This window comes from Castor canadensis, chromosome 4 (assembly GCF_047511655.1).
Source record: "Castor canadensis chromosome 4, mCasCan1.hap1v2, whole genome shotgun sequence".
In the NCBI taxonomy this organism is placed as follows: domain Eukaryota; kingdom Metazoa; phylum Chordata; class Mammalia; order Rodentia; family Castoridae; genus Castor; species Castor canadensis.
The window spans coordinates 99,690,952-99,706,655 of NC_133389.1; the positions used below are offsets into that span (position 1 = coordinate 99,690,952).

The 15,704-nt window shown below is 35.0% G+C and overlaps 1 protein-coding gene across 16 annotated transcripts in view; it reads right to left on the reverse strand.

The window, feature by feature from the left end:
• Nucleotides 1–15,704, reverse strand: part of Gtdc1 (glycosyltransferase like domain containing 1) — a 428,360-nt gene that overhangs the window by 260,567 nt on the left and 152,089 nt on the right. The window contains exons 1-2 of one of the 16 annotated variants that reach the window (XM_074070688.1): nt 10,643–10,730; nt 8,529–8,643 (exon numbers count right to left, since the gene is read on the reverse strand). The exons of 14 other annotated variants lie outside the window; for them this stretch is intronic. Coding sequence is in view for 1 of the 2 variants with exons in the window: in XM_074070678.1 (XP_073926779.1) it covers nt 10,643–10,812 (170 nt within the window). In the remaining variant the exon portion in view is untranslated. Of the gene's footprint in view, nt 1–8,528; nt 8,644–10,642; nt 11,543–15,704 lie in introns of those variants that run through there. One more of the 16 variants, XM_074070678.1, reaches the window with a different exon arrangement.

Sequence of the window (15,704 nt, forward strand, 5' to 3'; positions counted from 1 at the left end):
TAAAATTACATTAATACAGGGTGGGATTTTGCATTTTTATTTTCTAGTATTTTTTTTAAAAAGCAATAAAGAGTGAATGGCTGACAACATCAAAGTAGCAAAAGAATGGTTGATTTCAATAATAAAAAAAGAATTTGATAGAGACCCTAATATATTAAAGTAGTGACAAACCAAAAACACACATTTTCCTGAGATGATTAATCAAACAGAATAAGCAAGATCCTTTTTGGAGAGAGTAAACTTACTGTTTATATAAAATTTTAGTTTCTGATTGCAGGTAATTTCATTCAATTATATTTTTAACTTGGATACATATTAAATGTCTAAAATAAATCTTTCAGCATATATTCTTGCATTGTATCAAGGAAAAAAGTATTAAAATGAACCTCCCACACTTTCAGTAAAGTAGTGGTGGTTGGGAGCCACTTTTCCTTCTCACACACGTAACATACACAACATAAATTGTAGAAATGAAGGTGGGAAACCAGTTATGAATTTATTATAATAATCCTGACAAGGAGCAACTAAAGCCTGAAAGAATGTGATAAAACTCAGATAAAAAAGAAAAGGGACTAAAAGTTACGTTCAAGACTTTGAAATGTACTGAACGTTGGAAAGATCATGTCATCAATAAAAATACAAAATTAAGATCAGAATCTCATGGAAAGAAAATAATAAGGGACTATTTAGTAAATCCTAAATTTAATGTAGCAGGTGCTATAGAAACAAGTATTTCTTCCAAAAAAAAAAAATCAGAACTATGGTCCCAAACATAATGGTCACAGCAATGAAAGTAATACTAGCCCTCATACTTACAAAACTGCAGGCTAATACTTTTACTCTCTTTTATTTTTATCAGGTTGGTAATGGTATTAGTAGTAAAATAAGAAGCCCTGGCTCAGAAAGGATGACTTCTCAAACTCACACAAGTGTTAAGTGGCAAAGGTAGACAGAAGACATGGATTTTGTACCTTTGGCACATAAGCCACTTTGAACTTAAAAGATCAGATCATAAAGAAAATACAGAAAGAAAAGAGAAATGTTTGCAGAATCATAAAAAAAAATAAGATTGAAGAGCAAATAGCCTAACCAATGACCACAGTGCCTTGCAAAGTTTTACATGGCCTGGCACTCCAAAAGTATTCTAGAAACCCATCACATCAGCAGCACGAAAAAGGAGCTTTCTATTTGTGATGGATGGAATCCACTTTCCTCAAAAGAATTTCTAGACAAAAATCTAACATATAAAATGCACAAACTTGCCAGGATCACAAGGTCCTTGACCCAAAAGAGCTCAGGGAAGAAATGAACAGACAAGACACATATTGAAAGGGCCAGAAGGCTGATGACCAACTGGAAAATTTCAATTTTTCTCAGCAAGCTTTAAACAAAGAGGAAGAGACTTAAACATCAAAAACACTCTTGACCTAGTTACAATCTTTCTGTTTTTGCCACCCTGCATTTTTACTGCCAGTGTCCTTGACTATGTAGAAACTTCTTTTTAGTCAAGGGAAACCATTTAGCGTTCCTTTCCACCGTTGCAGAGACATGGAGCACCTGCAGATTCTGACCTTGCTGGAATGCTGCTAAGTCACAGTGGCCTTGTCAGACTGTGGCTTTTGGTTCCCAGCACAAACACACCTTTGAACACAGCAGGAATAGGTGATCTGGAACTTCACCTAACAAAGCTCTTTTCCCTTCCTTTGACAACCCTCCCTTTGAACATATGTATCAATAACTAAAGCAACTCTGCAACCCAGAAAAGATGCTGGAAATCCTCAAAGTTAGTCTTTAGGGTGATGTACTTGGGACTTGTTGGGTATGGTGTTGAAGCACAGGCAACAATTGGTGTGAACACATCAAAATAAAATTAAGTATCAGCCTGTCTAGACTTACTTCTTAAAGACTCACTATTGCCATGTTCTACTAGGTAAGATCCTTCATTACTTTGTTCATGAATTTTTCTATGGAAACAGATTTCCTTGATTTTAAGCCACATTGTTAGATCATCTGGATATTACAATTCTGTGCAATGGAAATTTAACTGAGTCAACTGTCTGTGGCTATCTTGGTCCGAGCCTTAGTACAGAGCTTCCTCATATTGCATCTTTTAAGAAGTTAGCCATGCCATATTATTTCACATGTAAGTCAGAGAGAAAATGATGACATAGTATCAGGAGGCTAAAATTCAGTAAGTAAACGTCCAGATTTGGTATCACAGATTAAAGGAGTTTTGTGTTCTAAGTCTGCTACTGACATGGCCTGTTACACGTATAACTAGGGAGGAAAGGAACTGAATGAGCCTAGGATCGAAAAGATGAAAGAATGATTGAGCCCTTTTTAATAACAGACTTAGCAATGTTGTTCCGTATTTTATATAAATTGTAAAAGAAAAATCCAGTCCAATTGGATAATAAAAACACTAATCATTATTTTAAAAATCCAGCCCAATTAAGTAGTAAAAGCAGTAATCATTGAAGATTTTATCACAGAAATACCTTTGTTCAAATATGAAGTAATACATAAAGAAAATCACTGGCTGATTCTTGGATAATTTATTCAAGGAGAAAGTTATGAAAATTTATCAATAAGTAGCATAAATAAGGCAACTCAAAGACATCTATCTCACCATAGATTCTACTTTTGCAACTCCAATTTTAATTTAGTCTGTATTGATGGACTCCTTTATTTCATGTGTTATACAGTCATGTTAAACCTAGCTACAACTGCACTGCAACTAGAGTCTTCATAGCACAGAATGGTCTAGATGTGACACAGACAGTTGCCCCTTTTGCTTCAAGTGATAACAGTTCATTTGAAAAAAATCTGAATACATCTAACAAAAATCAGTGAGTGAATTTAAAAGATAATACAGCTACATGCAATAAAATTTTTATTTTACTCTCAATTTTACACAGTAATTTGCTTCAGAAGAAAACATGCTGCAACTGTTCTGGGTAGTCTCAGGACTCTTCACAAAGACACAAATAAGGAAAGAAAACTAGACACCTTCCCAAGGACAGAATATATACCAAGGGAAACAGAACCAGCTATAGAACCTGCCATCAGAGGAATCAGTGGTCCAATAAAAGGAGCAAGGTCCAAAAAAGCATAACTTGGACAAGATGCTTGTTGAATTCCATGAATAAAGCAAAAGAGTAAAGAGTTCAAGGAAAAGTCTCATCTAGAATTCTGACAGGACATGACCCTGGAAAATTCTGTACAGATGTCAAACACCAAGCTTAACTGGCAACATGCAGAGAGAAGAATTGGTAGGAAGAAAGAAAGAGGAACCACAGAAGGGGCGTATAGGCTGAAGTATAATGGCCTTTAAAAAATGAGAAAAGAAAAAAAAACTGGCCAAACTGGACAAAACTGTCAATTTGAGGGGAAGTAAAGGAAAAAGCAGCAAAGTAAGAGACTAGGGTTGATCCCTATAGCCGGCAACATGTGAGACTTGAGGGGTACAGGATTAGCTGGAAGAAAGCAGGCATCAAAGATTTGTGAGAATGAATCCAAAAGTCTCAGGTGTATAAAACTAACCCAATTTATATCAATCAGTGGCTTACTAAGTCTGCAGCTAAAGATATAAGGGTGAACTCAGGTAAGAATGGTTCAGGTATTGTGCAAACCTGAGCCTACAGGTAGGGGGCATCAGTGGGCTTGACTATATCCAGCTAAGGAAAGCCCTAGGCACAGAAACAAGATGTGAGTGAAAGGACAGACATAAACAGAATGACACAAAAATGCTTCTTAATTACAATATGTGTGCTTGCAAAGCAAACCCAGAATATAAAAATGTGGGTGTATCCAAAAGACAATATTCTTTTTATTTTTAAAATCCTTAATAATATGAAAAGTACCCTGAAAACCTCTTAAAGTACAAGATTATAAATATACTATTATTACAAGATAAAACAAGATACATAGAAAAAGACTATAAGGAAGCAAGACTATTAAGGTTATAACAACTGCTGGATTAATGGATTTTCATATTTTATTTCCAAATATTCCATCATGCAATTATATATTACTTTTATAATTAAAACTGAAAAGTATTAACAATAAAACTTTTAATAGCAAGCAAGACTATTTATTTCTACTTACAATGTATTTATTAAATAAGGATCAATGTATTCATACATGCTCTTACATATTGAAGTCCTTATAAAATCTCCCAAAGTTAGTAATCCCTATACCTAATTTGTCCATACTGTAAGGTACAGTTAACCTAAAAAGATCATTAAAATTATTTTAATTCCCTTTATTTTTAAAATAAAAGGGATGTAAGCTAATATACCTCCATACAGCAATAAGGATAAAATAAATCAAAACAATCAATGTGGTGTGTGGCAATGCAAATTGTTTGGAAAACAATGCCAAAGACTGCATGTTTTTAAAGGGCAAGAATATTGTCATCTCATATTTTTTAAAGTTCACAAGGCATAAATACTCTATTTAATAAATGAATCCACTAATATTTAAACAAGGATTGGGGCTAAGATCATAGATTCCGTATGTACCGTGGACTCGGGAATGAATAACTGGCTCTTCCACAGACTCTTAAAGGAGCACCCAGGTGCATTCCATCACATTCCACAGACTCTTAAAGGAGCACCCAGGTGCATTCCATCACAGAATATAAAGGCACACTGCAGAGGTCTGCCATGAAATATGAAGAAGGCACACTAACCACGTATACTATGGACTATGAAGGCACATTCCCCAAGTTTATCATGGATTGTACTAAGGGCCCTAAGGGCACACTACCCAGTTGTACCATGGACACTTAAGATAGACCACTTAGGTCTACCACAGACTCTGAAGGCAGACGTCCTTCCTTGCCAACTATTGGCTATGTGATTTGGGGCAAGTTTTTTTTTTCTATAAGGGGGGAGGAAGTGTGGGGGAAGGAAAGAGGGAGGGCAGGGCAGCCTGCAGAGACAGCAGCTCCTGCATTCTTTGCAGAGACAGCAGCAAAGAATGAGCAAGTTTTTTGCTCATTCTCTATCTCCATTTCTTCATGTGAAAAAGGGTCTAACAACTGCATTCCTCTCCCAGGGTGGTATGAAGCTGTGAAAAGTGCTTAAAGCAGTGCTTGAAACATTTTAATTTTTATATAAGCATTTTGATACTATTTGCCATTGTTAGTCAGTTCTGGCTTTTGCAATGAAATTCAAATTAAATAAAAAGCAAAGTTTAAAATACTGAAATATCTATGGTTTTCTTTATTCACCATGTTATAGTTTCTTCTCTGTTATTTTTGCATTCATCATACAGGTGTCACTTTCCAAAATTATTATTAGAAAACTATTCTATACATGTACCACACTGACTTCTGATTAGTAACTGATAAACATTTTCCACAGCATTAAAAAGTAAGTAAGCCTTAGACTCTACAGAAAGAACATTTTGTGAGTCTTCCTTCCAAACACAGTATACAATGATCCAGTTTGGTTAGCCTTTGGATGGATGGCAACTGAACACTTATTTGGGAGTAATTTTTTTCCCTAGGTCACTTGTGCTTGAGCAAAAACAGAAAAAAAAAAAAAAAGAAACTATTCTTACTACCAAAATCATTATATGGATTGCCTAGCATTAAAATTTGGAGAGAAATATAAGATGTTTTAAAAGATTGTGGTTTGGTGAGGATAGGTAAGACACCTAAAAAATTAGCTAGCATTTGTACCCTTAACACAGAGAAACTAAAGCAGATACCTTAAAAGCAACTGACACCAATAGGAAAAGGGGACCAGGAACTAGAGAAAAGGTGAGATCAAAAAGAATTAACCTAGAAGGTAACACACACGCACAGGAAATTAATGTGAGTCAAATCCCTGTATAGCTATCCTTATCTCAAGCAGCAAAAACCCTTGTTCCTTCCTATTATGGCTTATACTCTCTCTACAACAAAATTAGAAATAAGGGCAAATAGTTTCTGCTGGGTATTGAGGGGGTGGGGGGGAAAGGGAGGGGGCGGAGTGGGTGGTAAGGGAGGGGGTGGGGGCAGGGGGGAGAAATGACCCAAGCCTTGTATGCACATATGAATAATAAAAGAAAAAAATAAATAAATAAAATTAAAGATTGTGGTTTGGTTTAATAGCTTTTTTTTAAAGCATGTCAGTTCAAAGTCAAGCAAGTTAAGCAAGACTAAGTAGAGTTCATCTCAAATTTTGGTTCTTAGGTTTATTTGCTTAGCACATAGCATATTCATAACAATTATGATCATAATCCTGGTACTGAAGAAAATGCCCACTTTTAGAGTTTAGGTGTTATTTATACGCTGATGGCTCTGAGATCTAGATTTCAAAATTATTCTTCTCATCCCACCTTCTGATATCCAACTGTCTACTAGAAATCTTTACTTGGATAACCAATTAGCAGCTTAAATTCAAAAGGTCTATAACATAATTCATTCTACTTAATATACATGCTCTTCTTTTCTACTTATTGTTGCAGCTGAAGGCACAACCACTCACCAAGTGATAAAACTAACACTCATCTCCTTCTTTCACCCACTCTTGTACATTTCCAAAAATGACCTATTAGTGAATCTTGTCCATTTTACTTGCTGAATGTTTCTTAAATCCATCCCTGTATCTTCATCCTTATTCATAATATTTTTACATAGTGAAGACTGAACTACTGAAAAAGTCACCTAACTCATCCTATTTTCCAGGACATCTTCCAACAAGTTCCTTCCATACCTAATTATAAGAGGCATGTCTCTAGAATGTAAATTTAGCCAGGTTACTCCTCTATATAAAAACCCAAGTCCCTTAAGTTAGTACATGAATTGTCCAACAGCACTAGTCCAGCCTGCTCTACAAGCTCACTTCCTGTCCCATCTACTTTGTAGCTGAAGCTTCAAATATAATGAAATATACACTATGTTGCCTTTTCTTTCCTTATATTAGTAGCTAGTTAGCACAGTATGTCACTGTCCCAAGTCTCATGCTCCCTTCTCAAATCAACACACCCTAATATTTTTGTATCATGTAAGAATCAATTGTCTTCACTCCTCCAAGAAGGCTTTCCAGATCCTAAAGTTGAACTATGTACCCACCCCCTTAGTTGGTCCTATCTCTTGGTAATTACTCAACTAGAATATAAATGTTTTGTTGTATGTTTTTAACAAATCAACAAGAATCCCAGCTCTTAATAATAAGTTGAGCAAATAAACATGTGTGTATATAATGTTTGCCCCCTTAACTTTGGTTACATTCATTTTGATATAAACAAAGGAACAGAAATTAATAGAAACGAATATATTTCAGGTTACTGTGAGAGTATTTGCTTGATTAAACAGAACAGAAACCTGTGAATTTTCCATTTCCTGTTCTATTTATTTATATTAAAGTTAAACTGTTTTTGTCTTCCATTTCAGTAATGAATCCAACATTTCTCAGAATCCACAACAGGATTCCTAGTTCTTACATATCAGAACCAAATATCTGACATTCTCTTCACTCTATACTCTTCGCTTTAGCTATACCTTCTCCTTACCTCTACAGAAAGCACACTTGTCTTTGCCTTCTACTTTTGCAAGAAATATCACTCCAGCTTATGCTCACAGAAAACATACATATCTAAGAAAAAACTTGAAGTCTACTCCAAGCACCATGAGTCACTTTTCAAGTTTTTACTTTCACAAATCTTTGCATACATCTCTGGTATTGCATTTCCTTTGCAATGAGTTGGGCCTCCCAATCCATGCAGTAAACTCTCTTTCATACAAAATGCCTGTGACAAACATGTCTAATAGTATGAATGTATTAGATTAATTAGACTAATTCTTTCCTATTCCTATTCTCATCCATTGGAACGACTGAAAGGATGGGTTATTAGCCACACACTCTCCTGCTTAAATATTCCCCATAAAAACATAATTATCCTTACAAGTTCATAACTAATCTTCAAGTGTGGCTTTCCTATGTTCTCTGAACTCTAGTTCTCTATTTCTATGACCTACTAGAAATTCCTGTTTGGATACACTGTATGCCTTTAAACCTAGAATACTAACATTAAACAAATTAGTCCATTTCTTCCTCTAACATCCCTCCCTTTCTCCATTTCACCCTTTCTGTCAAGAGCACAGTATTGGGCTACATACCTAGAGCTACACTGAAGGCATATTTAATTATTCCCTTGCTTTTAACACCTATTGCAAAGTTCACGACTTGTGCTAATTGTTAATATAAATAATATTGCTATATTTTACCCTTTCTCCCAACCCCAACACCACTTTTTTTTTGGGGGGGGGTACTGGAGTTTGAACTCAGGGCCTCACACTTGCTAGGCAGGTGGTCCCCTGCTTGAGCCCCTCCACCAACCTGTTTTTTTTTGTGTTGAGGTTTTTTTTTTTTTTTAGATAGGGTCTCATGAACTATTTGCCCAGGTCTGGCTTCGAACCATGATCTTCCTGAGCTCTTCTACCTCCTGCGTAGCTAGGATTGTAAGTGTAAGCCACCATCACCTGGTCCAAAACAACAATTTTTTTATCAGCTGAGGTCATGAAGCTTGAGTACCTTCTTAAATGATTTCCATGTCTTCAAATCCTTTCTAACACGGTGTCTTCACATTAATTTTTACCAAAACATGCTATGACTCAGTCAACCATATCTGTTGAGAAACTAACTGGCTCTAAACAAAAGGAAAACAGGAGACCAATTAAGGTTATTTTAATACAAAACACTGAGTAATTCTAATCTTCAATATATTCCAAATGAAGACCTATTTAATGGTAGGAACTCAAGGTTTCTTAGATTTCGGTCTACTTGTTTCATCAGGTCAACTGATGAAATTGCTGTCTCAGGAAAGTCTTAGTCCTGACAGTAGACCATTTTGCAACACAAAGATATGCCAGATTCTTCACTTTTATAACACAACACTATCTTTGGCAACTACAGATTTGGGAGTTGTAGCATATGGATGTTCTTTCAGTCAACACAGAACGTTAATGACCTCAAGAATATTTATTCTCATACAAATTAACATAATTATAGATAAAATGATATGGTGTACAAATTTTGCTTCAAAATAATCCAATGGTGGGGAGATTAAGAATAAATGGAGGAGGATATACAGAGGAAATAAGATTGACCATGACTAAGTAATTATTAAAACAATGTGATGAGTATACAGAGATTTATATTTCTATACTTACATTTGTGCTTGAAACTTTTACAATAAATGCTAAAGTAAAATCAAATGATGGACAATGATATCATTTATCACAGATAATAGAGCTATGACTAATCGTTTTCTTCTGTATACATAAATATTCTTTTACATTTTCTTTTTTGTTTAATTATTCATTTATTCACATGTGCATACATTGTTTGGGTCATTTCTCCCCCCTGTCCCCCTGCCCCATCCTCTGTCCCCTCCCTGCCTCACTTCCAGGCAGAACCTGTTCTGTCCTTATCTCTAATTTTGTTGAAGAAAAGCATAATAAGGAAGACAAAGCATTTTTGCTAGTTAAAGATAGCTATACAGAAATATTCCTAGCACTGCTTTCGTGTACATGTTTTACAACCCATGTTGATTCATCTCTAACTGATCTTTACACTGGTTACTGATCCCCTTCTCATGTTGACTTCTGTCGCTTTAAGGTTTCTGTATTAGTTCCTCTAGAGTGGGGACATCAAACGCTTTCATGTTTGGGGTTATCCACCTATTCCTATATCTCCCATATGTGCTCTCCCCTTGTCATGTGATCCAAGTCCAACCACACTGCTGCATTTGCCCTAGATCTAAAGTCCGCATATGAGGGAGAACATACGATTTTTGGTCTTCTGAGCCTGGCTAACCTCGCTCAGAATGATGTTCTCCAGTTCCATCCATTTACCTGCAAACGCTAGAATTTCACTCTTCTTCATGGCTGAGTAAAATTCCATTGTGTGCAAGTACCACATTTTCTTGATCCACTCATCAGTAATAAGAATTACTTTCAAGAAGTTATAAAATGCCAAAATATTTAAATTATCCTTTTTTACATATCTTAAGTTTGCTCTTAATGAATATTTGAAAGGGATATGTTACTTCTTAAAATCACTGAAACTTTATCATTTTACTACATGAAAAAAACCATTAAGCTGTAGACCTATACTATTTTACTTTGGTCCTCAGTAGAACTATTTTCGTAAGGAAAATTATTAGCATTGTCTCACTTTTTATTGAGAGACGTTTCACGAAAAAACATAAAGTAAAATTTGCCTTTTGAAAAGAAATCTGAGGTATAATTAGTCTATGTTGCCTGGAAGGAGATGAGCTACATTACAATCACCAGACAGCTTAAAAATCCTGATGCTTAAATCATACTCCAAACCACCTGCGTAATGATCCAACCATCAGTATGTCTTAAGTTACCTATATGCAGCCAAGACTGAGAGATACTGTTTAATAACTACATAAATTAGTGATATTTTGTTTATTTTCTACTACGGAAAATTTCAAGCATACACAAAAGTAGACAGTATAATAACCTCTATTATAACTACATTTTTTTACTACTTAAAAATTAAGAATTTAGCCTGCCACACAGTGTGCTGGATGGTGGCAGCAGGCATGACACTCCAAATCAGAGACAAAGGACTTGTTAGTCAGGACACAGTGAGCAGAAAAAGGTTCATATTCATACCAGTCCTCCTTGGCCCAAAGGGATATAGAGGTAATGTGGTCTGGCTGAGATGGATGATGCACAGGCAATAGGTTTGCATCATAGCTGAGGAGCCCTGTGCTTAGGAAACAAAAATCTTTTATAAGGAGCTGCAAACAAATTTGTACAACCTTTATTCCAAAGAGAAACATGATCTATCATGTACTGGATAGTAATCAAACCAGCTATTTGATCTAAAAGGACACATCATCTCTATATGCCAATATTGTTTGTTACTCAAACTTCCTTGGAAAGATACTCCAGAAAAACGGGAATGGGGCAGCCATTTAATGCCTGTTTGCAAGGCATACAGATATGAAGGACCTATTATCTTCCAACATTCTTTAAAACAAATATGTAAATTTGATAACTGAAATTCTTTATACAATATAGTTCCGCCATATTATTTTCTAGAAAGACCAAACTACTTTACACTCACATGGATAACATATAAATGCTTCTAATTCCCTTGTACAACCATCCATGATTTCAGTCTTCCTTAATTTAACCTATCCTACTGTATCCAAAACTGCATCATCATGTTAATTATAGGTAGAATACAGTGATCAAGAATAGAGACTCCATGGCTGGAAATGTTGAGTCTAAATAGCAGTACCACTATTCCCTGTGAGAACTGGAGGCAAGCACTTAAAAATGTTGATCCCAGTTTATTTTTCTTAAAAGTGAAGATAATGCTCACTCCATTAATTTAATAGTGAGATGTGTTAACATATTCGGGATCTTAGAACAGTGTCAGGTAAAAGCTAAGAGCAATTGTGAAGGTACAGTGCCCTCACCTCCCGCCTCATCCATTACAACTAGAAATATCTGGATATGATTTGAAACTTACAAATCAAGCAATAGAGGTGCATGTATACTTAGAAAGTTTTTATGATGTTATTAATTATGGCAGAGAAGGAGAAAAAGTTCATTAATCTTATCTTTATTCATTAAAGAAAAACAATATGTACTATTTCAAGAATTAGAGACTCTAAGTGGTGTACACTTGAAGCCCCAGCTAGTAAGGAGGCAGAAGATAGGTAGATTGTGGTTCAAAGCCAGTGCAAGGAAAAAAGAAAGTAGTGAGACTCTCAGAAACAAGCCATGCATCGTGGTACACAATGATAATACGGACTATTCAGGAGGTGGAGGTAGAAGGGTTGCAGTCTAAATCCAGCTTGGTCACATGCTCAAGACCCTATCTAAAAAACAAACTAAAAGCAAAAGCACTAGGGACATGGTTCAACTGGCAAAGAGTATGCCTAACAAGCTTGAGGTCTTGAGTTCAAACCCCAATACTGTCCCTCACACTCAAAAGAATTCAAGAACCTAGGTTATCATGTAAAGGCATAATTTTAAAAGTAACCAAGAAAAATAAAAAACAAACCAAACCCTTCCTAAATATCAAAAGAACTATACATGTACAAACAGCTTTATAGAAAAAAATGCTTAACATGTCTATCTTGGAGAAAGTAAAAAAATCTAAAATACATTTCTGTAAGACTTACAAAAAAAGTTGCCCCCTTCCCAAAACAGCAAAACAATCCACCATCACAACCATCACCCAACCTCCAAATAAGGCAATAAGCTCACAGGGGGATTCAACCAAACTTTTAAAAGGCAAGTAACTTCCTTTAAATTTAAATTGCTATAGTGCAATTTGGAGTGGAAAAACTTCAAAAATATCTTATTTTTCATGAAGTCATTGTAACAAGACCAACATACAAGTTAATCTCAGTTATAATCTTAAATACTAATAAACAAAATTCAGCAGGAAATGAAAATACAGTAAATTATCATGAACAAGATTCTTCCATGGAAGCATAAATGCCCTTCAATATTAATAAATCAATTAATAAGGCTCATCATTTTAATAGATCTAAAAAGAAAAAAATGACATGATCATGAGGAGGCACTTAACCAAATCTAACAACTATTCATGGTTTTTTACAGCATAAAATATTTATTCTTTTTCTAATCATTTTTTATTAGCATGTATTAGAGGTAGAAGGAGAATTCATGTGACAATTATATATGTTCTTACAACAATATATATATATCTTAATTATATTCACCCCTTTTATCATTCTCCCTTACCCTTTCTGTCCCCGTCTTAGAACACTTTCAACAGCCTTCATTGTTCTATCTTCATACATTTATAAAATTTCTATTGTTAAAATAGAAAAATGAACTTTTATTATAATAAAGTATGTCTGGTTCACATCAAAAACCAGAATCATATTCTAAAAGAAACATCAAATTCAATAAAACAAAAGGACTCACTATCACCACTATTACTTGGCATTTACTATGGGTACTTACCCAACAGAATTATACAAGAGAAAAAAAATAAAGGTATAAAAATTAAAAAGAAATCAGCAAAACTATCAATCAAAAACTTTATTACAAAGAATTAGAGAAGCTGGTAACCTTGCAGGGTAGTAAAACAATGTTATATGCATAAATATATAATGAAGTATTTAAGAAATTATATAAAAATAAATGTAAAAAATGGGCAAGACCTGTATAAGAAAAATGTTAAAGAACTATGCCTTGAGCAAATGCAAAGCTACACCACCTCCGTAGATGTGAAGAGTCAATACACAGAGATGCCAATTTCTTTCATTATTTTACCTTAACCACAAAAAAACTGTTTATTTGTATATTTTAAATTAAACAAACTGATTCTAATTTTTGTAACTAAAAACAAAGGAAAACAAAAGTCAAGAAAATTCTAGAAGGGAACACTAACCCTACCAGGCATGAAAGAATATTAAAATCTCAAAAATAGAAAATACAAAACTAGTTCAAATATTGATAAGATCAATGGAAAAGAAGACAAATTCCAGTTACAATACACACAAGGATTGGCATATGACAAAGACAGACTTTCTAATCAAAGATGACCAACCCAATAAATACTGTTTAGTCAATTTGTTAAACATCTAGAAGAAAAATTGTACAAATTTCAAATGATCCAAATGTTTCAATGTTAAAAAAAAAAAGGTAACCATAGATGTACTAGAAGGTAGTAGGTACCCTAGGAAACCATCTCCCTAGGTCACACACAACTTGCTATCCAGTGGAAATGTGTGAGGCATACATGTAGTATGTGCAAAATTTTCTAGTAGTCACTAAAGCACAGACATTAAAAACAAAACTAAAACTGATAAAATTTTAATATGATTTTAATTGATTAAAATTTTAATCAATTTTAATATATTTTATTAAATTCAATAAATCCTAAATATTGCCAACATATAACCCATATAAAAATTATGCCATATTTTACATTCTTAATTAGAAACAAATTTTTACATTGGTTCTGTATTCTAGTTATAAACATCTCAATTCTGACCAGCTGCATTTCAAGTGCTACATAGCTACATGTGGCATTGGCTATTAATACTGATCAGCACAATCCAAAGAAGCGCAACAAAACTCCAAAGGTAGGGAACAGGACTGTTCCGTTCACCACTTTTTTATCCAATGCATGAACAGTGCCTGACACATATTTTTGTGAGAGATAAGATAGAGGAAGGGAAGAATAAAAACGCATCCTGTTTGAGAAACAAAGCTATTTCATAAATTAGAAGTCTTGGGTTCAAGTCTAAACTAAAATTTTCAAATAGATCACTTGGACCAATCACAACTTCTCTAAATCTGATCTGTAAAGGAGATTCTTCATACCTACTTCCTCTTTGGTTGCTATGAGGATAAAATGAGATTATGCACCCGTAAGTAATTTGTAAGGCACTTTGCAAACGTTACCAAGCCGATCTCTAGTGATCACTTTTCAGAAGATGCTGTATTCCTATTAGATTACTGCCACTCATCTGTCCACCACCCAAGGACATGCAGATTGAAGCTCTGCAGCACACTGGTCTATGCTCTATCCCTGAAACATTGTCATTTTGATTTGTAAAACTGTGTTCAATACCTTAGTCTACATTTCATCTACCTCCAAATAGAAGCCTATCCTGTGTCTTGATAGAGGCTTTCCCCAGATGTTTCAGATCCAAGTATCTTGCACTTTGTTTGTAGCATCTACCCTATAACTCTATTCATCCCTGCAGGGCCAGAAACTGGTTACAATGGAACCAAGAAAGGGAAAGGGACCTAGAATTCTGAGATGTTCCTCGTGGAGATTTGGATACCATGAAAAGGCTTGGGCAGCAGAGATAAGGTAGAAGAAAAAGAGTCAACAGGATGAGGCAGCAGGATCTAAGCTTACTGCATTTTTCATTGCTGACCTGTATCATACTGAGAAGTTAGTATTCCATTTATATCACTTCTTCCTTAATTGGTAACTTCTGGTTGCCTGGTTAAAAGAGGAAGAGTCAGAGGAACGTATTATCTCCCCATAAAAATTCCTTTACTATTTAAATCATCAAAGCTATCATTTTGAGTATGCAAATTAGAAAAATAGGGTCAGTCTTTTAGATTACACTCAACCAATCTGCACACCTGAGCTAAAGTAAAAGCTTTCTGGATTGAGGGCACTTTGGCAACAAGAGTACCTATCTAACTTCAAAGTGAAATGATACTCTCATTTGTAGATAAAGCAGAATATTCCTTTTGTTTACAATAGAGTACAAAGAGTATAAACCAGAAAACTCAGGTTTTACTTCTGTTGCTACTTTAAACAGTCCTAACTTTGCACAAATAACTTCATCTCTCTTGGTATACTTCCACATATCTTAACTGAATATAATTAGGCTCTGCTCACCCAACTGTTTTGTAATATTCGCTGCTACAATTTGAGTAAGTATCCCCCAAAGACCCATGTGCTAATGGTTTGGTCTCCAGTCTATGGCGCTATTGTGTTAGTGGAACCTTTAATGGGTGGAGCCTACTATAACAAAGTTAGGTCATTTGGGGTGTGCCCTTGACCTTGGCTCCTTCCTGTCTCTTTGTGTTCTGGCTGCCAGGAGAAGAGCAGCCTACTCTGCCACATGTTCCCACTCATGATGTACATACCACAGGCCCAAAAGCAAAAGGCTAACTGACCATGAACTGAAACCAAAACTATTAGATAAAATAA